At 38.1% G+C, this 23,132-nt stretch overlaps 1 protein-coding gene across 1 annotated transcript in view; it reads right to left on the bottom strand.

The window, feature by feature from the left end:
* Positions 1–21,423, bottom strand: part of LOC107558307 (ankyrin repeat and BTB/POZ domain-containing protein 2-like) — a 58,362-nt gene extending 36,939 nt beyond the window's left edge. Inside the window, exon 1 of the mRNA XM_016241957.1 lies at positions 20,118–21,423. Coding sequence (XP_016097443.1) covers positions 20,118–20,973 — 856 coding nt within the window. The 5' untranslated portion in view covers positions 20,974–21,423. The remainder of the gene's footprint in view (positions 1–20,117) is intronic.
* Between the last annotated feature and the right edge of the window lie 1,709 nt (positions 21,424–23,132).

Raw genomic sequence — 23,132 nt, 5'->3', positions numbered from 1 at the left:
CTAGTGTGTTAAAGGTGGTTGTTAGGGTGTCTGGGTGGTTGCTAGGGTGTTTGCTAGAGGGTTACTAGTGTGTTAAAGGTGGTTTTTAGGTTGTTAGGGTGTTTGCTAGAGGGTTACTAGTGTGTTAAAGGTGGTTGTTAGGGTGTCTGGGTGGTTGCTAGGGTGTTTGCTAGAGGGTTACTAGTGTGTTAAAGGTGGTTTTTAGGGTGTTTGGGTGGTTGCTAGAGGGTTACTAGTGTGTTAAAGGTGGTTGTTAGGGTGTTTGGGTGATTGGTAGAGGGTTGCTAGTGTGTTAAAGGTGGTTGTTAGGGTGTTTGGGCAGTTGCTAGAGGGTTGGTAGTGTGTTGAAGGTGGTTGTTAGGGTGTTTGGGTGTTTGCTAGTGTGTTGAAGGTGGTTGATTGGGTGTTGACCTCTCGTCAACAAGCTACACAATTCATGCTCATGTTTGTATCACAAACAGTGTGAAATAAGTTAAGCACCAAAGTTTTGGACTGAAGTACAGTAAGTAAAGAGATGAACAGTGATATTTGCTACAGCAAGCACCACTTAATACAGCTGACAGGAAACAGAGGTTTCAGCAGGGCCTGATTTCCTCTCCTGTGGTACATGACTGTAAATATGAAACATACGGCCAGGTATAAAAATATACTGCTTGGTTAGTTCTCCGTGATTGTCCAATTAAGTGTGGGACAGAATTTCAGGGAAGTCAGAGAAAGTGCACGTAAGTAAATGATTACTGCATGTCCCATTTCGATATTGTTTAACAATTTTAATAATGATTTTAATAATGATTGCTACATTATGGATTAGATAGTGTGCATAATATGATTCTGCACTAATTCAGATGACTAGTGTGTTGAAGGTGGTTGATTGGGTGTTGACCTCGTCAACAAGCTACACAATTCATGCTCATGTTTGTATCACAAACAGTGTGAGATAAGTTAAGCACCAAAGTTTTGGACTGAAGTACAGTAAGTAAAGAGATGAACAGTGATATTTGCTACAACAAGCACCACTTAATACCGCTGACAGGAAACAGAGGTTTCAGCAGGGCCTGATTTCCTCTCCTGTGGTACATGACTGTAAATATGAAACATACGGCCAGGTATAAAAATATACTGCTTGGTTAGTTCTCCGTGATTGTCCAATTAAGTGTGGGACAGAATTTCAGGGAAGTCAGAGAAAGTGCACGTGAGTAAATGATTACTGCATGTCCCATTTCGATATTGTTTAACAATTTTAATAATGATTTTAATAATGATTGCTACATTATGGATTAGATAGTGTGCATAATATGATTCTGCACTAATTCAGATGAGTTGCAAAAAAAAAAAATGCAGATGCATGTGCATATCTATCCACAAACACTCTGCCTCAGTATAACCTTATCACTCGTCTTAACCTGGTCCACTGTGACACATTTTTATTTATTTTTTGGAGGTGCTGTGAATAAAATCAGATAAAATACAGATTGTTGTGTTCCCAACAAACTCTATGAACTCATTCTTGTATGTGAGAGTTCTCCAAATGTAGCTTAAAATAGCAAATCGCACCGTACAGATCGGGTGTCACACTAATGTTTATTCAGTATTTTGTGCTATGAATGACTGACATTAGGTAAGCGTCCAATCTACTCCGTTTCCATCTATTCTTAGGACTTCACACATAATTTTCGCTCTTGCACCATGAGAGCACGGCTAGTCGAGCTTCTGTAAGTTTAGAAACTGGCAGTACAAGCGAGAAATCTCCCATGAGTCCACGCCCCGTCTGAACACCCGCCTGCCTTTCCCACAGCCCATCCCGACTCACTCACACATAAAGAATCTCCTCTCCTCGGTCGCCTCAGATCATCACTTCTGGGAGAAAAGTGTGACCAGATAGAGAAAGAAAGAAAAAGAGATGCTCTTTCAGTAGAACTGAGGTGAAAATCAATTTCAGAGCGTTTCCTCACACCGGGAACTAGACCTAACAGGCTATAAAAGACCAACAGATGGGTTTTTATTTGGGTGATTTTATACTGAAATTCTTGATCAAGTCTTTTTCTTGAAGAAGTCATTCCACTCTCAGTAATAGCAGCGGTGTCTGTATGGACTGCATTCCTGATGGACCATTAGTCTGGAAATAAAGATGTGTTTGGTCTACCACGAGTCAGTTGTTCCTGTGCATGGATCCGAATGTGTTAAATGCTGAGGTCTCTCGCCTTTATGGGCCCAGAGGTCTTGTTCTCTGATGTCTAAGTGGCCTTTCACATTCAACGGAGGCCACCTGCTTCAAAAACAAGCTCTTCATTCATAACGGCCATGGTCAGCACTTTAGTCATTTCCTGCTGACCAAAAAAACGCCTTTCAGATGATGATCATTTAAGATCAAAACACAATATATATATATATATATAAAAGCTACAAATGTTGCAAAAACGTCCAACGTCCACACATACAGAAACAATGGAATTTCCAGAAGTCCAGATGTCAACCGTAACTTTTTGCACATGGCTAATGTTAACCGCCCCTAAAAACAGCCGTTTAGGAGACCAGGGGTTTTTAATTCAATTTGTAATGGTATTAATACATTAACCCGACCTGAGATCTGTCACTAACAGTAGCTAACAGATAAGCTAACGATGAAGATGTTGGTAAAGTTGACATAAATATAATAAATATGCAGTAAATATCACATTCCACCATTATTACATCTCATTCTAACAAGTGCAATACTAAATAGCCTACTAAATTTGACTTAGTATTGAAACAAATATATAAATATATTATTAAATATATACAGATGGACACCCAGCTAACAGGGAATGTTTGTTATGGTTTAGAAATGTTAGAACAAAATGTTCTTAAAGTAATGTTTATGGAACATCTCACAACGTTATTAATATTTGATATACATTCTCATAACAGTCTGACATTCTCAGAACATACCTATGATGGTATTTGTAGGCTACTTGATGAATGTTCTAAGAAAGTTTTTTTTTTTGGTAACCTTTAAATAACACTCTAATCACTACAAGAAAACTGGACATTTTAGCATTTTTAGAAAAAAAAAAAACCATTCAAATAACATATTTTGGGTGGAAAAGTTAGTAGAATGTTGTAAGAAACATTTTAAATGATGTTATAATAATGCCAATCAATGTCTACTTACGTCACGATTAGTACCAGTTGTGCTGGTTAGACCCTGCTCTGGAGTAGGAGCTAATTTGGTTCTCGAAAAAGGTAGTCCGGTACTAAAATCACACCCAGTTCCGCCGGTGCGAAAACGCCAAAAAGTGGGTAGTTCCACAATTAGTTCTGGTACTATGAAAAGGTTCCCGCGGTGCGAAAGGCCCTATAGTCACTGAAAGCTTTGAGGATGGTCAGCTGTGGGACTGTGCAAAAATAACTGAGCATTTATCATGTCAGTCTTATCTGCATTGTAGCGTTCTGGGTTATATCATTAGAGTCCGGATTGGCAGGCACTGATCACTTCACACATGCTTGTCAGGCTAATTAATCACAATGAGGAAGGCTGACTGCGTCCCAGCACACCTCAGGAGAGCTTTTAGACATGTTTGGATCTTTTCAGCAGCCGTGTGACACATTTTGCCACTGATCCAGTCAGTCAAGCATATGTGTTTCTCTAAAAATAAATAATAATAATAATAACAAGAAAAACCTAAAGGAGAAAAAATATGGATATCCAAAACAATATGCAGTAGTCCCCAGGAGGCTTTGTGGTTTTGTTGGGATTAGGGAATGTCGGTTCATGATCCTCTGACTTAAAGATCTAGCATCATAAGCAGAACAAATATTAAACTTTATTACGACATGCCTTCGTTCCTCATGTAGATCTTGCTTTATGAATTCAAGCCAACTGTGGAGCCAGTGGTTTCTTTTCAAGTTTACAAGGAATTACCGCAAATTACTTCACTGTTCTCATGTTACAGGTAATAGATTGTATTTGACATATTGCTCAAATCCATTTTTTTTTTCTGTCTGTGAAAACCATTAAGCAACAGGGTGTTGTTATTTGGCTGCTAAGGCCCTCAAGTTTCTGTGATATTCTGGTCTCTAGATACAACTTCAATATTATCCAAAGTATAATTTTAAGGGTCAATGGTTTGTTCAAACCACTAAGTAAGAGCAATAGCGATGCTTGGCTCACTGAGGCAACCTCAGATGCTAACTAGCACTTGCTGTAGCCGCCTCTGGAACAGCTTCCCTATTAAGAGAGACCCAACACAATCGGCCTGCTGTTCAGCCTCTGAGCGATGGAGCAATGGCAAAACTGATGGACTTGGAACTTCAGTGTAGATGAATGGAAATCTAGCACAGTGTTAAATGTTGATTTTATTTTACCCTCTATGTCTCACGCTTACTCACTCTATATGTCTTGCTTCAGATGTCAGGTTTCAAGGTATATCACTTCATCTATGAATAGCACACATGCTGGTCAATGAAACGACTGTTATAGTCTATGAATTCTTTGGGGCCCTTTAGTGTCATTTATACTGTATATTTTAGGTTTGCATAATGTTTAAACTACAGGTAATTGAAAGAGTCTGTTTTGTTTGTTCAGTGCGACAGATGAACTCAAAGGTCACTCTTTGACTATGGTGAGTCAACAGGCATTATAAACAAAGCATTCAATGGGAGAAGCACAGAAAATCTAGGTATCATTCTGTTTTTTTTGTACATGAAAAAAAATGCTGTTACAAGAATCACTTGGCTAGGATTCACATATTCTGACAAAATCCCCTTTTAACAATGACAGACTTTTTCCTAAGATCTTAAACATTGCAATATAAATTACTAATAGTGCTTAGTTGAAACATCACAGGCAGATCTTATAATGATCATCCACCATTTTATAGTGGAAACCTGGTTCATATCAGGAAAAGACCCAAACCTCACATTCCTGGCACTAAGTCAGTGAAATTCATACCAATTACACTGTGTTTAATATACTGCCTGTAATTACAAAAGTTATGTTCACCCTAGTTTGAGATCCGCTTTAAGTCTATTTTATTACATTTCAAGAAAAAGTAGTTGAAACTTTTATTTTAGAATTATTAATCAGTAATTGGATCTTTTGAGAGAAAAGTAAAAAAAAAGGTCACCAGATCGTGTTTTTCTTACAAAAAGTACTGCTTATTAAAGGGGTTTTCCATTAAAAAAAGTCAAAAACCCCCAGAATCCCTCACACCCATGACAGGAGGGTGTATCTTGAACCTCCAGGCCTGAGGGGACAGAAACTCACAGATGTGAAAAATCATCCCAACACTCTAAGCCTCTGACCTCTGACCTCTGACCTTCACACCTAAATGAGTCAAACATTCTGTCTTACTCCAGTGCAGCCATCAGCACGAAAAGCAGCCCCCGTTGCATGCCCCCGTTGCATGCAGGGAAACAAAGCTTCTTTGTGGCCGTCCACCCAAACATGTCATTCATAAAGATATCATTGTTTCAACTCAAACACGCACATAGCAGAATCTTTGGTAAAGAAGGTTTGTTATTTCAACCTGTAAACTAAGTCCTAATATGTCTTCAATTACCTTATGTCATTGCTCTGAGCAACTGTAACTCTTGTCTGATGCACTTTTATTTATACAATTGTTTATGTACTGCAATGTCATGCAAACATTAATTTACAATCAACATGTTGCAGACAGTGGACTGCATTACAGGGAACTGTATTCTAGCACAAGAAACAACAGCTGCTTAACCTGCGTTTCCCTGTTTATACACATACTATATATATATATATATATATATATCAGGAACAAGCCATGGATCACAAAGAACCAAAAGGACCTGCTAAACAGGAAGAAGACTTCAGATAGGAAGCAACCAAAGCAAGTCCAAACGGAGATGAAAGGGAAGAACAACTAATAAGCATGGAGGGCAATTGTAAAAGAACAATATGGATTAAGTGGAAAGACGACAGGTCACAAACTGGCTGGTAACCTGGGCAGGGCTAACAAGATCAATCTGTCTTTCAACAGATCTGACTCTCAATCACTGGCTCAACCGTACCCCCATCTCTCTTTCCTAGGGGGTTTCTGCTCCCTCATCTACCATCCCCCTTCGTCCACTAATTCTTGATCTCCCAGTGAGCCCCCATTGGCCACTCTCCCAAGCTCCCACCCACCCCAGTCCACATCTTCAACTTGGAAGTAAGCTCAGGGTAATACAAGTGGATGCCACCACAATTTCCAGAAACATCTCTACACATTAATCAAAACAGTCATCCTTAACAAGAAGAAAGTCTCTACTAACTTCAGCCACTAGTTCAAGACTTCCCTATGAGCATTGAATCCAGTATTTCTAATAAGCCACCTGCCACAATATTTGGCTGGTACCTATCCTGACATACTGGGAGAAAATGAAGGGTGATAATCTTAGAATACTAGGAATACACCCAGGGAGTTTACAAAATCCCAACCTCAACTAGTCTTTCTGACCAAAATGTGAAAACTAGATGCCCTTACAACATGTTTAAGTTACCAATACTTAAGACTGTTTGAAAAAAAGTTGACTGATTCCTTCAAGAAAAATTAGAGTCCCTTAAAAGTAAAAGTAGCCACTGTTAATGATGCATGGTCTTGATCTAGACCCCAGGAGAGAGCAGACCTTTAACTCACATCTGTTACAACCTAGCAATCTGGCTTAATGGGAATTCAAGATGCAAATGTGGACACAAGTTGAGGTTCGGCTGCACAACTTCACTCCACTAGACCAGGATGAAAAATTTGTAGTTGACCTAGTTAGAAAACCTAACTATTAGAGTGTGCACCTTAGGTAAAATCCCAAATGCCACCCTCCAGTCCTTGTCACTATGCCATAGTCCTTGCTTTCCTCTTTGGCAGTGTCAATGCTTTGGTGACGTAATGCCACATGGACTGTTGGGTAGTAGATCCCTGTGAAGTTAGTACCAGGGCAGGCTTTGCAAATGGGCACTCATGAGCAAGCTTTTGAATCCTTAAATGACAAATGGGACATCATAACGTTTTGTTGACCATACAGACCATACAATAACATAGATTTTGTGGGTACCATGAATACTACAATGATTTGGAAAGCCAGCAAGGCATCCAGTGGTTCAGTTATCTTTTAACATCCTAACAAACACATCTGAACCCACTTGAGTTTATTGACAAGTTATATATGAACTCATAAGTGTCACAATGTTTTCCTGGGAAAGCAATTGGCACGTTCCATCTTGCTTCCTATCTACAGGGAGCCACAGGGCCTTTGTGTGGTCTTGCTTGGCTGGTTATTTATGACGTGCTAGTATAACAGGTACTGGCAAACTATTACAAAACCACTAAGGGCATTCTTCTGAAATTGTCCAAACAGAACACAGCTTTGTTTTTAACCATATGTCAATTAAAGTGCTTACTGCATTTAAACCTCAAAAACTGCTAGCTTATGTTCAGACAATTATTGAGGGACTGAGATGTAGAGACACAACCAGTGATCAACTACTCAGTTGTCATGACCTTTCTGTCTGGAGGACTTCCTTTAAATGCAACTTGCCCACCCCACGACTAATTGTTCCACCAAGCTCTCCTGATGTCCTTAGTGCTGTAATACATACACTGAGCAAAAGAGTGAGACCCATTATACTTGCATCATTTACTAAATAGCTCAGGCTCGTTTTAATGAGCGTGGGTTAATTAAAGTAGGGTCATAATGCTGGCTTTGTCTCCATTTAAGTCCGACTTGCAGATGTCCCTCCATTACATGCAGAAGGACAGATGTGATGTCTTTCTCCTGCACACGTCCATGAGCACAGCTTGGTTTTATAACCATGGACAAAAGTGTCCAGTCATAAGTCTGTCCCCAGCCAATTATCAGAGCGACAGAGACACTGAGACTTCAATCCGAGAACAAAGGCCTTCACACAAGAAGACAAAGAGTGAATAAAGAGACTTGTGCTCAGATTTCTCTCAAATTAAGGTTTTTATTGCATTTTCAGTGTTCAACACGAACAAAATAAAGAGCATAAATGCAATTAAAAGGTGAAGGTTTAAGTGACTTCTTATATTAATTACGGTTTACTTATTACACCGCTCCCTGGAATCACTTGGGTAGATATTTTTATTATATTTATTAATAAAAAAACATGTATTATTATTCATTATTTATTGGACATTTGTGTCCTTTATTAAATTGCTATTCTAAATTGCCAACAAAAAACAACAAGCCATAAGAGGCCACTTATTACACTGATTTTACCACGATGAGGGTGTTTTCCCCATTTCACAGCATGCTTTACAAACACCCCTTAAAAGTCGTAAAATCACATGGAGTCTCATGGCGTATTGCATTATGATATCTTTGCTTAAAAAAACAGGTGCATTTTGAGATTGATGTTCTGTGCGCGTAAAGTGCAGCTAAAGTTTAAATGTACCAGATGTTTGAATTTTACATTTGTTATATCTAGAAATGCATGTAAGACACACACACACCGCCTGAAATATATGGCTGAAATATGACTGACCACTGACAACCATTAAGAGTCAGGACAATGGTGTCCTTTAAAACTGTCCAGCTGTATGGACTCTGTGCTCTAAAAGTTGCCATTTACACGATTTATGGCAAGCTTCCTCAAAGTCTGAGCTGTGTCCAACCTGACAACCCTGCCTGTCCAAAATCAGGATGACCAGGATCTCTAAACAATAATAAAGCTAAATCTGTCCTCAGTCATGGGCTGCTCCCCCAGGCCACCAAGAAAGAAGGATCTGAAACATTTAGTTTGTTTCCCAAAACAGTAAAGACCAGTGTTGGGCAAGTTACTCTGAAAATGTAATCAAATTACTGATTACTCCTTTTAAAAGTAATCACGTTACTGTTCCGATTACTTTATTTCAAAAGTAATTAATCATTAGTTACATTACTAGTTACGTTACTTTTTTCTCCATGAAATTTATGAAATCCCAGCAATCCCGATAAATATTTGTTATTAAAGCATTAAAGTTATTTTAGCATGTGTTATAGCCTAAATAGAAACTCTGCATACGCTTGCACCTGTTAATCCTTTATATTTTATATTAGTTCATGTTGCTTTTGTGCAATAGATGAATAACAATTTATCTGTTTTAGATATTTTATGTTTAGATATTTCTATTTTGAGGGAGTCCCGTGAATCATTTTATTCTCCCGCATCCCACGCACAACACACAAGTGTCTACCCACCCGCACCACAAGCACTCGCCCATCTTATCCCACGCCGCACTCTGTTGCGTCGGGTCTCGCGGGAGCAGGTCTCTAATCCACTGGCACTTGACTCGACAGTCCGTGTGCTACATCCTTTTTACAATCTCTAGCTTATAAAACACTGCATTCTGTCAGCAATGTAACGCAGCAGTAACACACAGAGACCTCGCCATACTCTAATTACTATTTTGAAAATTATAACGCGTTAGATTACTCTGTTACTAAAAAAAGTAATCAAATTACAGTAACGCGTTACTAAGTAATGTGTTACTGCCCAACACTGGTAATCATGGCGTATTGCATTATGATATCTTTGCTTAAAAAAACAGGTGCATTTTGAGATTGATGTTCTGTGCGCGTAAAGTGCAGCTAAAGTTTAAATGTACCAGATGTTTGAATTTTACATTTGTTATATCTAGAAATGCATGTAAGACACACACACACCGCCTGAAATATATGGCTGAAATATGACTGACCACTGACAACCATTAAGAGTCAGGACAATGGTGTCCTTTAAAACTGTCCAGCTGTATGGACTCTGTGCTCTAAAAGTTGCCATTTACACGATTTATGGCAAGCTTCCTCAAAGTCTGAGCTGTGTCCAACCTGACAACCCTGCCTGTCCAAAATCAGGATGACCAGGATCTCTAAACAATAATAAAGCTAAATCTGTCCTCAGTCATGGGCTGCTCCCCCAGGCCACCAAGAAAGAAGGATCTGAAACATTTAGTTTGTTTCCCAAAACAGTAAAGACCAGTGTTGGGCAAGTTACTCTGAAAATGTAATCAAATTACTGATTACTCCTTTTAAAAGTAATCACGTTACTGTTCCGATTACTTTATTTCAAAAGTAATTAATCATTAGTTACATTACTAGTTACGTTACTTTTTTCTCCATGAAATTTATGAAATCCCAGCAATCCCGATAAATATTTGTTATTAAAGCATTAAAGTTATTTTAGCATGTGTTATAGCCTAAATAGAAACTCTGCATACGCTTGCACCTGTTAATCCTTTATATTTTATATTAGTTCATGTTGCTTTTGTGCAATAGATGAATAACAATTTATCTGTTTTAGATATTTTATGTTTAGATATTTCTATTTTGAGGGAGTCCCGTGAATCATTTTATTCTCCCGCATCCCACGCACAACACACAAGTGTCTACCCACCCGCACCACAAGCACTCGCCCATCTTATCCCACGCCGCACTCTGTTGCGTCGGGTCTCGCGGGAGCAGGTCTCTAATCCACTGGCACTTGACTCGACAGTCCGTGTGCTACATCCTTTTTACAATCTCTAGCTTATAAAACACTGCATTCTGTCAGCAATGTAACGCAGCAGTAACACACAGAGACCTCGCCATACTCTAATTACTATTTTGAAAATTATAACGCGTTAGATTACTCTGTTACTAAAAAAAGTAATCAAATTACAGTAACGCGTTACTAAGTAATGTGTTACTGCCCAACACTGGTAAAGACACAGCGTGCCTCAAAGTCTCTCATGCAAATCAGATGCAATCACACTGAACATGACAGAAAGGGAAAGCTAAAAGCTTCTTGTGCAAGCAATTTTTACTTCAACTGAAATGTTACTTTCAATTAAACAGAAACGTTTACTCCTCTTTAAAGCAGGGTCATTTCTAATCAACTATATTATATCACTGTTTTCTGTTGGCATTGAGTACTCTCGATATGAAGGCAGATATTGTCTTTCTACCAGTTGTTTCATGCATCCTTATGCCCGTAGGGTAAATTCCTACTTGGGTGAGAGATTTTTTATAGTATATTACTGCAAGTGCTGTTATTTTATATAGCTGGAAATATGTTGTAGATTTCCCCTGCCTGGGCATGTTTTACCAAAAAAATATAAAACGACTCTGAAAATAAAGAAATAGACTTTTGTTGGAAGAATGTCCTCAAGCAAAGATATCTGATTGGTTCAATAAATCATTTCTTATTTATTTATTTTTCTGTTGTGGTGGTGGTGTAAACCTAAAGCGGGCATGACTTGAGGAAACGCGTGCGGGAAAGCTCAGGGCTGTTTGGTTTACCAGACTGGCAAACCTTTTGAGGGCACTAAAGAGATAAGAAAGCACCGTGAACATTACGCAAAGAAAACCTCTCAGCAGCAATAAAGCTTTTATAGCCTTTATATTGATCTTCTGTCTTCATTAAAATTTTATTCAGAAACATTTGTTTTAAAACAATCTCACTGAAAAGCAAACTTAGGAGCTTTTATTGGATGTTAAATGGATGTCTTACTCCAATTACTGATTTTATTGTATGGCATGCAGGTTCATTAGACAAACTTATGAAAATATTGTTAGTTTGTTGTCTAACGCTTTGACATTTATACATTTTAAATGTAACTTAAGTGTCCAAAATGGTCCAAATAAATTTGGGGGTCACTGTATCCATTCTGCAGTGCTGTTTTCAATGTTATTTGCCTAACTGTTGTTTTAAACAACGGAAATTAGAAAAAAAAAACTCAACAAAATATTCAACAAGAGTGTAATAACATTTATACACAGACAACCCAAAAGCTCAGAAAAGCTCACCGAATCATGTTTAAATGGATTCTGGAGACATTTTAGACTATTTTAAAACCTAAATCAGCACTTTACAGACTAAAAATGGAAGCTGCAGAATTCAAACCCAACACAGAAGCCATTACTCTGCATATCTCTACAAGACTGTTTCCATTTACTGCAACAGCTCCCATTCAGAGCAATTAAATATTACAGGAATGTTCGCAAATGGCTGCTTATCGACAGCGATAAATCATCCCTGCTGCATTTGAAGACAAGAACTGGGACAGACAGAGTTTCATTGGATCATGACAAATGTGAAACGCTTTCAGTCAATGAGAGAGAGAGAAACAAACCACAGGGGTCAAAGAAGGAATCTGTCTTGTTTGAAAAGAACATTAAAATATGGGTTATTTCATTCGTAATTATCATGACAGATGCCATCAGTATAAGCCAAAATGATAAATCACAATATGCAATCATTGAAGGAAGCATATGGACTTATTTTTTTATAATATCTACATGGCATACGGTGCATTTAATATTATAAATATTAAATCCACAGTTCTGTTCTTTATTGCAGAATGAAATGATTATTTAATTACTTCAAAATGTGATTATAATTTTAGGATATACAATACTGCCAAAATCAAAAAAGATGGGCTATGCACTGAATTAAATACAAAGTTGTAGAACACAAGATTGTGGGAAAAAAAGATCTGAAGGCTATTTTAGTCACTAACGGTTATTTTAGTCGCTGTCTTCTGACAGGTAAACGTACAAGCGACACGTGGAAACTGAGATGTGACTTTTCTGAGACTTTGCAGTGAGAAGAAACTATTCATCAATAATCACTCCATTTTACTCTTCTTAACGTTCCACAAGACTGCATTTTCTCCTCACAATAATTCACCCCAACATTAAACTACTGCACATGTCATTGTTGGCCGTTTTCCCACACTTCCCCTAATTTCCTGTCTGGGGTCAGTGTTGTCATGGCATTGTATAGAGGCATGAGCACAAAAACGCAAAGCCACGTGCTGACCAGCTTCAATCCGCTGGCTATTCCCCCACCTTTTCTCCTGCTTTCCAACAAGCCTCCAGTACTTTCACAGGATTATGTCCCGAACTAAATCTTGTGATTCCATAAACAACCTGCAACTGTAACACAGACACACTTCACATTCTCCAACGCTATTGATGCTGTAGTATTTGCATCAAGTAAAAGCCACAATTCCTCAAATGTTTGTTGTTAACTACGAGTTTATCATTATTCAAACTGTTCTAGCAACTTATAAAAAGATATCTATGTGTATTTGCACTTTATGCAAATATGGTTTGACTAGGCAAACAGGACATTCAAGTGCTTCCTAGTGAGCTGCCAACCTAGGCAACATTTTAAGGGATCAAAGATGTGATTCTGGCTGTTTATGAAAAAGGAAGGAGCAAAATCTACATTTTTAGAAACCTTCATTTTCCCAAAATGACGATTGAGGGTAATCCCAGAATGCATTGTGACAAGCCTGGTGAACCAACTAATAAATAAATAAAATATGGTAACACTTTAGTTTAGGGACCAATTCTCACGATTAACTAGTTGCTTATTAGCGTGCCTGTTATTAACGTTGGCTGTTAATTAGTACTTATAAAGCAAATATTCTGCATGGCCATATTCTACATCCCTAAACTTAACAACATCCTTACTATAAATAAGCAGCACATTATGCGTTTATTGAGGCAAAAGTCGTAGTTAATGGTTTGTTAATAGTGTGGCCTAAAATCTCATAACGGCTGCGTTTGAAATGGCAGGTACATCCTTTGAATGTAATTACTTGTGACAGTTAAAGGGGTCATATGATGCGATTTAAATTTTTCCTTTCTCTTTGGAGTGTTACAAGCTCTTGGTGCATAAAGAAGATCTGTAAAGTTGCAAAGACTAAAGTCTCAAATCCAAAGAGATATTCTTTATAAAAGTTAAGAGTCAGCTACACCTACCTAAAACGGCTCGTTCTAACACGCCCCCACATGTCTACATCACAATGTGGGAAGATTTGCATAACGCTGCCCAAATGTTCACGCAAAGAAAGTAGGCATAACTTTTATTCTCTCTGTAGTATTGTTGTTGCTGCCGCCATGTCGTGAAGGCGCTGTGTGTTTCGTTCGGAAAGCGAAACTACTTTGTTTGGTCTTCCAAAAGAGGACGATATCTGCTTCGTCATGCCTGGAGCTGATCCGTGCTGGTTGCTGAGGAAATACATCAACTTTGCGCCGTGGATCAGCGGATCATCTTTCACCGTGGACTAAGCGGAGTCCAGCCCGGGGTCGTCACATGTAGTTGCCGCAAGCCTCCTTCATCGAATCCACCGGCCGCTCCGTTCTCAAGCCCTCCGGCCTCTGCTAACTCTAGGCCGCCGTGTGTGACTCTGTGTTTCGTTGCGAAAGCGAAACTACTTTGTTTGGTCTTCCAAAAGAGGACACGACTAGAAATCAGTGGTTAAGTTGTATTTACTCACAATATGGTAGAGGTGTAACATTTCCGTCACACGCTTGAGATATTCGGCCAATCATAACGCACTGGATAGCTGGCCAATCACAGCACACCTCGCTTTTCAGACCGATGAGCTTTGTAAAAATCAACGCGTTTCGGAAAGGCGGGGCATAGAGGAGAAACAATAATGTACAGTATGTGGAAAATAATGCGTTTTTTTAACCTTAAACTGCATAAACACATTTCATTACACCAAATAATGTTATTTTTAGCAACATCATATGACCCCTTTAAAATAAGTAAATTCTATATAGTATGAACGTAATCCGGACATACTATATGTCATTGTCATGTGAGCTTCAGTTGTGTCACTGCACTGTAAAATGTAGTAAAATGTCCACTTAAGATATTTTGCAGGAAATAGTAGGTCATCCGGGGACTTTTCGCCAACTGATTTACGAATATTGTGAATTTGGAAATACCACTCTTTCGCATACTGTTTTTCGCCTACTATGTAGTAGGAAAGTATGTGATTTCAGATGCAACCAAAGTGAGGTCTTCAATGTGATTAATGGTTTACCTAATATTTGTGTGTGTGATTGTATTTTTATGCTTAAGAGTGCATCATGCTGTTAGCTTAGCCACATGCTAACATAAAACTCTACTGGAATCAATTGTGAGTTGTACTGTCTAGTGCACTTCACATGAAGAGTGTCAGTGTTGGGGAAAGTTACTTTTAAAAGTAATTTGCATTACTCCATAAAAAGTAACAAAGCAACACAATTAGTTACTTTTTATGGAGTAATGCAAATGACTCCATAATGTAATAATGCAAAAAAAAAATGAATGAGCCTCAGGCTGAAGGAAGTGCCTCTACCTCACTCCCAAATTCTCTCAGCACAGGGACAGGAGAGCTGTCTGTGAATAAATGGGAAAACAAAGTAACTTGCATTATTTATTTGAAAAAGTAACTCAGATATTTTGTTGTAAATTAAAAGTAATGTGTTACTTTATTAGTTACTTGAAGAAGTAATCTGATTACATAACTTGCGTTACTTGTAATGCGTTACCCCCAACACTGAAGAGTGCTATATTTGTTTCACACTTAGAGATGCTGCCTATGTAGGGTGTTTCCTTTCAGTCACTTACTGTGTGAGGTTCCATGAGCTCACAAGTTTGAGCTAATGCTAGTGACTAGATAATGAAGTTATCTTGTTTTAAGGAGCTCTCTTGAAATGTAGCCCTTGAAATGTTTTTTAAGCATCATAAAACTTGTGCTGTTTTTAGCCGCTAGCTCAGAGAAGTCTGAGGTTCTCGTACAGCTGGGCCTTTGGTTTTGGCTGGAAGCATGCATAAACAGTGCCACTGACCATGCATGATGGTGTTTTCCCTGTTACTGCCATCCTAAATCAACTAAAAGCATAAAAATAACCTCCACAAGACACAAGTGCACTGGCCTGCAGACTACTTCTGCAAAAAAGATGTTTCCATCAGGGTAGCAAATGTTCGAAAGCTGTGCCAAAAATCCTAGTACTGTCCAGAGTCTGCCGCAAATGACAAGGGACAAAGTTCACGTCCTGCTCTGGCTCGGGTTCACAGATGTTCTCAGCAGCGAGTTTGAGAAAGCACTTGTTCAGGTATCAAGTATGAAGATGTTTTCTCCATGAATCACTTGCACACTCAAATGCAATGTGAATGTCAATAGCAACTAGAGAAAACTATGCATGTAGTGCTTTGTGTTCATTGGATTTTAAATGGCACGTTGGTACAGTGGGCGCCTTATTAAAAGCGTTCACAGAACCGGATCCAGGAAAGAAGGACTAAAGTAAATAAAAAAGAGGCAGAGAGGGGAATGGAGTGTGTGTTGGAGAAAGTGGGAGTGACTTGAGTTGGCAAAGAGAAGCAAGTCTTAAAGACTTCCAGATGTGGGGCTGGTTGGCAGATGATAGAGAAGAACTTTTGTAGCAAACAGACTATGAATTACTTGTGAGTAAAGGTACTCCTACCATCAGTTACAATAAAGTCAACATGAAGTCAACTCTATTTACTTCCTTAAAGTCATTTACTTTGGAACTAGTTGTTAAATGACTTAAATTGTAAGACAGGACTTAATTTCATCTAGTGGGAACAAATTTGACTGTGAAAGAGTCTCTATATGACAGGTAGCTGCAGGGGTGGGGCTGAAAAACTAAAGGACTTGATGATGTAAGCAGAAAAGGAAATTTGTTTCAGAGGTGGGGCAAGTTATTACATTTAGACACCATGCTAAGTGTTGCCAATATTCTGCTTTACTCAGACAAAAGAAGACATCATATTATCGAAGTAAAATGGTTCCGGATGCCATTTTGTGTTGACTTTAAACTTCAAAGTCAGAGGTTTAAAAAAATAAAACATGCAAACTTATAAGACAAGTGTACTGGTCTATGGGAATCAAGGCTGTTTAAAAGGCATTCTCAAGCACAATAATAGCAGCCAACAAAAGCAGGTCATGAATAATCTGGTTGTGAGATGCTTTGTGTAATCAAGTACATTCTGAAAGGCCACTGAGTCACGACTGAAATCATAAACGAGCCACATTTAAGGCATTTTAGATTCAATCTCCTGCACTTGATAGAGGAAACGCAGTGGATCAGATGCCCATTCATCAACAGTAATGGCACGCGAGGGTTTTGTGAAGTGAACGCGCAGCACTTTGTTAACACGACCATCCTGAAAGCACATTGATCCACTGAGTCGTCTTTATGGACCGACCTAATTTGATGCCTGCATGGCATCCCAGAGAAAGTGAGCTGTGTAAGGATTATGCAGAGCTGAGATCCTGACTACCCATGCCAAAAATAGCTTTTTGTTAGCATAGCCTAAATATTGTACCCACACTCCTCTGATTTTAATCAATAAAGTCTTTCCACTGCCTCAGTATTGTCATGGAAGTATTTTTAATGTGAGTAGCTGGACTCGAAGCAATGTTTAATGCACTTATTCATTCTGTAGCCTAGCTGAAATCAATTAGCATCTCAATGTACTAAAAACGGAAACGTTTTTCCTTTGTGTTTTTGAAACGTTTTACATACAGACGACCACATTATCAAAACGATCCCCATTCACACAGATACGGCTAAAACTGCTGTAATATTCATGCCAGGCCAGTAGTTGGCGATGTCACTTTGTACAGAAACACTACGCGGCCAAACCTATAGACTAAACACATAATACACATGCGCATGACTTCACCATTTGCACAAATTCCTGTGTTTGTAGTTTATACGGAGACGATAATGGTATTGTTTTCAAAAGCTTGCATTTTCAGGCCCCCAAAAACGCTGTTGTCGTGTAAATGAACAACCAAAGCGCATAACAAGTTTTCTATTTTAGTTGAAAATGGTATCGTGTAAACGAACCCTAGGCTACACTGTAGGAACATGTCAGTGCTTCAACTCAAAATTGTATATAGAAATGTTTGAGAACTGATTCAAAATTCACCAGAGTGTTAAGTACAACTGAAAGTTGTATTTATTAATTTATTAATATTTTGAATTTTAACAATTTCATTTTTAGTTTTATAGTTACTTGTATAAATGTCTATATAGATTTTATTCATTTTAATTTCAGTTTTAGCTGTAGTTATTTTAGTACATTTAGTAAATTAAAATGAGAAATGCTGCCTTTGCAACTACCTGAAATATATAAACTTATTTAATTTCAAGTAACTTATTAAATTAAATTTATTGTTTGTTTTAGTCAACCATAATACCCGTTTCACCTTAAACTATCATATTTTATATACAGTACAGCAAATATTTAAACAATACCTACTATTATTATTAGCTATACATGGCTTTCATTCACCTTGTCCTGCACCATCGCTACAAATACCTCAAATTGTGAGGTTTGTTGAAGAAATACACTTTTCTAAGCAATCAAATTTACGATTTTCCTTTAATGGGTCATCAAATAAGTGAAAAATCTTGTATATGTTATATGCATATCAAAACTCTCATGTCAGCCTCCAACATAAGACAGTAATCAAAACGTTTGTCCTGAATGTCTTTATGACAGAGCAAACAGAAATGATGAGTAACGGTGACTAAAGCAGGACAGCACTACATCAGAACCGCATGCTGTTTTTATAGATATTGTTTGTTCTCTTTGCCTGGTTAATCAGTTAAGTTCGGTTTGCGCTTGTGAATGTTTGTGAAAACCTCATGCTAGATGCTGGTTAACCACAGACAAATCAAAATGAAAATGCAACCTAGATGATGCAGAAGTTGGCAGCGCGGGGTAATTCTCACAGCTGGAGAAGAGGAAGCGTGTAATAACCCGTCACAGGCAGAATGACGTGATTGACCTGTGATTTCTGGAAATTGATTTCCATTTTCATCTTTCAGAGCAAACACCAAGACGACTAATAAGGAAAGCTATCAACATTCGTGTGGGTCTACCAACAGATCGCAGATTCAGTATTTTAGTACAGATCATTCACACCAAATTGTAATTTTGTAACATTGTGCCAGTATTTGACCAAAATATCATGCATAACTTGTTTCAAAGCTACTAATTTGTCATAATCAAGTGGTGTGGCAGGGAATTTTATGAGGATAAGGATGTATGAAGTCATTTCCCCTCAAGCTCACGCACACAGAGAGTAACCACAGGTGTAGTTCGTCACATTAACAGTAATAAATACTAATGTTCCACTAACATTTATAAACACTTAACCAGTTAATGTATCATTGTATACTCTTAAACCCAATTAAAGTCATTATTATGAAATATTTTGATTTGGATTATCTCTCTTTAAAATAATGAACTTAGATTCTTAGGTAAAGGTAGATATTTTAATGATATTCATACATTTTTAAGTGTCCAAATCAGTGTTATTTTATTATCACTGATATAATATTATAGTTTTTCTTCTTATTCTGAATTCAGTTTTTTCTGTAGGTATTCTGAATTTTCTGTTTTAATTTTAACTTAAGTAATTTTTTTGTTTTTACCTTTATTCGTTTTTTCCCCCATATGGTTTTACTTTTCAGTCCGTTTATTTAGTTTTGCTACTTTAATATGTCAACTTAAACAAAATTAAAATTAGACATATTATATGGAGTTAGCTAGCTGAAATAAAAAAGCTCTTTTAATATCATTGATATGCTACCATCATTTTTAGTTAATATTTTGAATTCTATTTAATGTTTATATTTTCGGTTTTCATTTTACTTTTAAAGTTTTAGTAATATTGTTTAGTTTTTTTCAATTTTATTAGTGTTTTTAAAATATGTCTATATAGTTTTACTTTTTAATTTATTTAGTTTTAGTTATTTTAATGCTTAAACTAAATTTAAATGAGAAATGTTACCTTGCCAACTAGCTTAAATAAAATAATCTGTTTTAGTACACTATTATAAATGTTGGTAATATTCTGAATTCAATAAAATTTTTAGATATGTTCTGTTTTCATTTAAGCTTTAGTAATTTTGTTTAGGTTATTTTAATTATAGTTTTTTTATGTATATTTTCTATTTAGTTATTTTAGTATTTCTTAAACAAAAACAAATAGCTGAAATAAAATAAAATTTATTTTAAATATAGTTTTAAATAAATTTTATTATAAATAAAAATGTGTTTCCGTTTCTTCTTTTTCATTACTGTTTCAATTGTATAGTTATCAATAAGCATGGTCCAAATACAACTAGCAGAAAATGACACTTCTCTCCAAAGTGATTTAAGTACATATATACTCCCCTTGAAGCAGCTTGGTGGCATGCCTAAGTGCACAATGGTGAGGGATCAACCCTTGTGTGGTTTCAACTACCCTTCAGCCAAATCTAACCACTAGGCCACAAGGAACTGATGAGTGAAACAGTTTAAGCAACAACAACAGTGAAATACCTACCATTGGCGTTCTTCCCACAGATGAGATGCTCATAGTGTTGCAGCAGCCCCCAAAGCTCGGCATCATTATTGACGACCCCTTCCAGCGCCTCTGCTGTCAGGACGCAGCCGGGCGTCGCGCCTTCCTTCTCCGCCATCAGCACGCGCACGCCCACCTCCTCCACAAGAGCCTCCATACACGCGGTCAGGCAGATGGCCGCGTACTCATGGATGCGCACCGCGATCCGAGTGTCCACCATCCAGCGGAAAAACCGTCCAACGGAGAACACGAGCCCGCACCGGGCTGACTTCCCCTTGCGCAAGAGCTCTCCAGCGCTCATGTTGTACATAGATATGGCCTTCACAGTGGCCGAGACGCAGTGATCCGCCAGCGCCCAGCTGAGCACCAGACGGATCGCGCTCTGGACCTCGAACCTGGTGCACCTGCAGTGCATGACACTGAGCCGCTGCGCCTCTCTCGAGATGCGGATCAGCGCCCTGCGCATCAGGGCGGCCAGTCTGCGCACAGCCTCCGCGGAGAGCGAGGCGCCCTTCCCCGCGCCTTTACGCACGACCCTCCCCACGTCCTCCTCCATCCACGGGAACTCCTCCAGCTCCGGTAAGCGTGGGCACTTGGAGAAAATGTCCTCTGGATCCTCTGGAAGCACCGTGTTGACTGTATCCCAACTGTTGTTCCTGCTGTTCATGGAGCCGGAGTAGTACCACCAGTTCCCACGGTGAGGGGTGTTCATGAACGCCTGCGAGTTTGACTTGGAGGACGACAGGCTTAAGGACTTACACGAGTCCCCTGCTCCATAGCCAGAGTCCAGAGTCAAATCCTCCAGCGTTTTCATGTTTGAACTGTTTATTCCTGCCATTTCTGCTGGTTCCTGGTGTTTTTCTGTGAGGAACCAGAAAGCAGAGGAGACTTTCCAGCTGCGCGAAACTCAAGCTGGTTCTACTGGTTCAGCTTCTCTTATAGATACACTACAGACCAAAAAATACCTTGTGTGAAAGTTTCAAATGTCTAAGTTACATCTTCTGGAAAGAAAAGGTTTGGGGAAACTTGCTTACCTCACTAAAAGTCCGTTCCCATAAGAGAAGTAACGTGCGCAGGTTTTCTTATCCAGTTCTTATAAATAATAGACCGAACTTGACAAAAAGTTTAGAGTGGAAATCCATCAATAGAGTTTAAATCGGACGGTTATGGTAAAATGAATCCTTCAAGATGATGTAGAAAAGTACAACGATGTTCATTTCACATCACACGCCTCTTCTTACTGGAAACTCATGACTGAACTGAAAGCAGGAGGGCGAGAGAGAGAGAGAGAGAGAGAGAGTAGAGGTGTTTGATTCGCGAGCGAAACGATTCTTTTGAACGACTCGTTTGAACAGATTCGCAAGCGTTTGTGAATCTCTCCACCAAACTCTGCATATAGCCTACATTATCAGAAAAGCGACAAACTACAACTTTCACATATTACAACCAATGACGCTGTCAACACTTATTTAAATTCTAGTTGTTCTAGGTTTACAGTGGCACATAATTAGTAGCCTATAGACTATACACACATACTTTAACTGAACGTGATTTTGAGGGGGCCCCACATAGCAAATTATGTGCAATAGGCCCAGAATCCCTAGTGACTCTACTGGGTGGAATGTTTGGCGAAAATTATGGCGAAAACAGTTAGCGAAGTTTACTTTTACAAACCGGCGAATCGTTTTTCAATCCGTTTATTGAAATGAACCGCCAGAGTGAACCGATTCGCTCAAATGAATCAAACTCAATGCGTAACAGAGCCCAATCAGAAGTCACCGGGGAGCCAATCAATCAAGGCTGGGTTTCTCAGAAGTCATGAACAAACTATTGTTCATATATATATTTTTTTTTTGTATTTATAGATATAAATGGATTATTTATGGATCTGTAGGCCTATTCAGACTCTGTACATATTTGAAACCGAAACATTATTTCATTTTTGTATTGTAAACAAAAAGCACATGGTTCATGTATTTTTTATTTTCTTTAATATACAGGTGCATCTCAATAAATTAGAATGTCATGGAAAAGTTCATTTATTTCAGTAATTCAACTCAAATTGTGAAACTCGTGTATTAAATAAATTCAATGCACACAGACTGAAGTAGTTTAAGTCTTTGGTTCTTTTAATTGCGATGATTTTGGCTCACATTTAACAAAAACCCACCAATTCACTATCTCAACAAATTAGAATACTTCATAAGACCAATAAAAAAACATTTTTAGTGAATTGTTGGCCTTCTGGAAAGTATGTTAATTTACTGTACATGTACTCAATACTTGGTAGGGGCTCCTTTTGCTTTAATTACTGCCTCAATTCAGCGTGGCATGGAGGTGATCAGTTTGTGGCACTGCTGAGGTGGTATGGAAGCCCAGGTTTCTTTGACAGTGGCCTTCAGCTCATCTACATTTTTTGGTCTCTTGTTTCTCATTTTCCTCTTGACAATACCCCATAGATTCTCTATAGGGTTCAGGTCTGGTATATCTGAGTGTCCTCCTCTTTCTTACTCGCCCACAACTAACTTATCAAACGAACTTAATTGCACATTAAGGCTGAATAAAGCTGCATTGTATTGAAATTAAGCAAAGTAAGCTTGAAGAGATATTGTTTCAAGTAAAGGCGCTAATCACTGATCCTCATCTAGTCTTAAGGAATTTGCATTAATTGTGTTAGTGTGGGTGCTGACATCACACACTCATTATCTTCAGCTGCGCGCGCTTCAGGCTAATGGCTGATTAAACAGACTTCAGCATTTGGACAAATCAAGCGAAACGCTTTTTGTGCTTTCGTTAAGTTATTAGCAAATATTAGTTGAAGTGTGAAGTTTTCATTTTATATATATATATATATATATATATATATATATATATACACACACACACACATATACCCATTTAAATACAACAATCTATATTATTAGCAAATATCATTAGTTAAAGTGCATTCAAATAATGTTTTCATTATATATATATATATATATATATATATATATA

This window comes from Sinocyclocheilus grahami, unplaced genomic scaffold, assembly GCF_001515645.1.
Source record: "Sinocyclocheilus grahami isolate Dianchi unplaced genomic scaffold, SAMN03320097.WGS_v1.1 scaffold640.1, whole genome shotgun sequence".
Lineage (NCBI taxonomy): Eukaryota > Metazoa > Chordata > Actinopteri > Cypriniformes > Cyprinidae > Sinocyclocheilus > Sinocyclocheilus grahami.
Note: the sequence above shows the minus strand (reverse complement) of the source record. Positions and strands in the feature narration are given on the sequence as shown.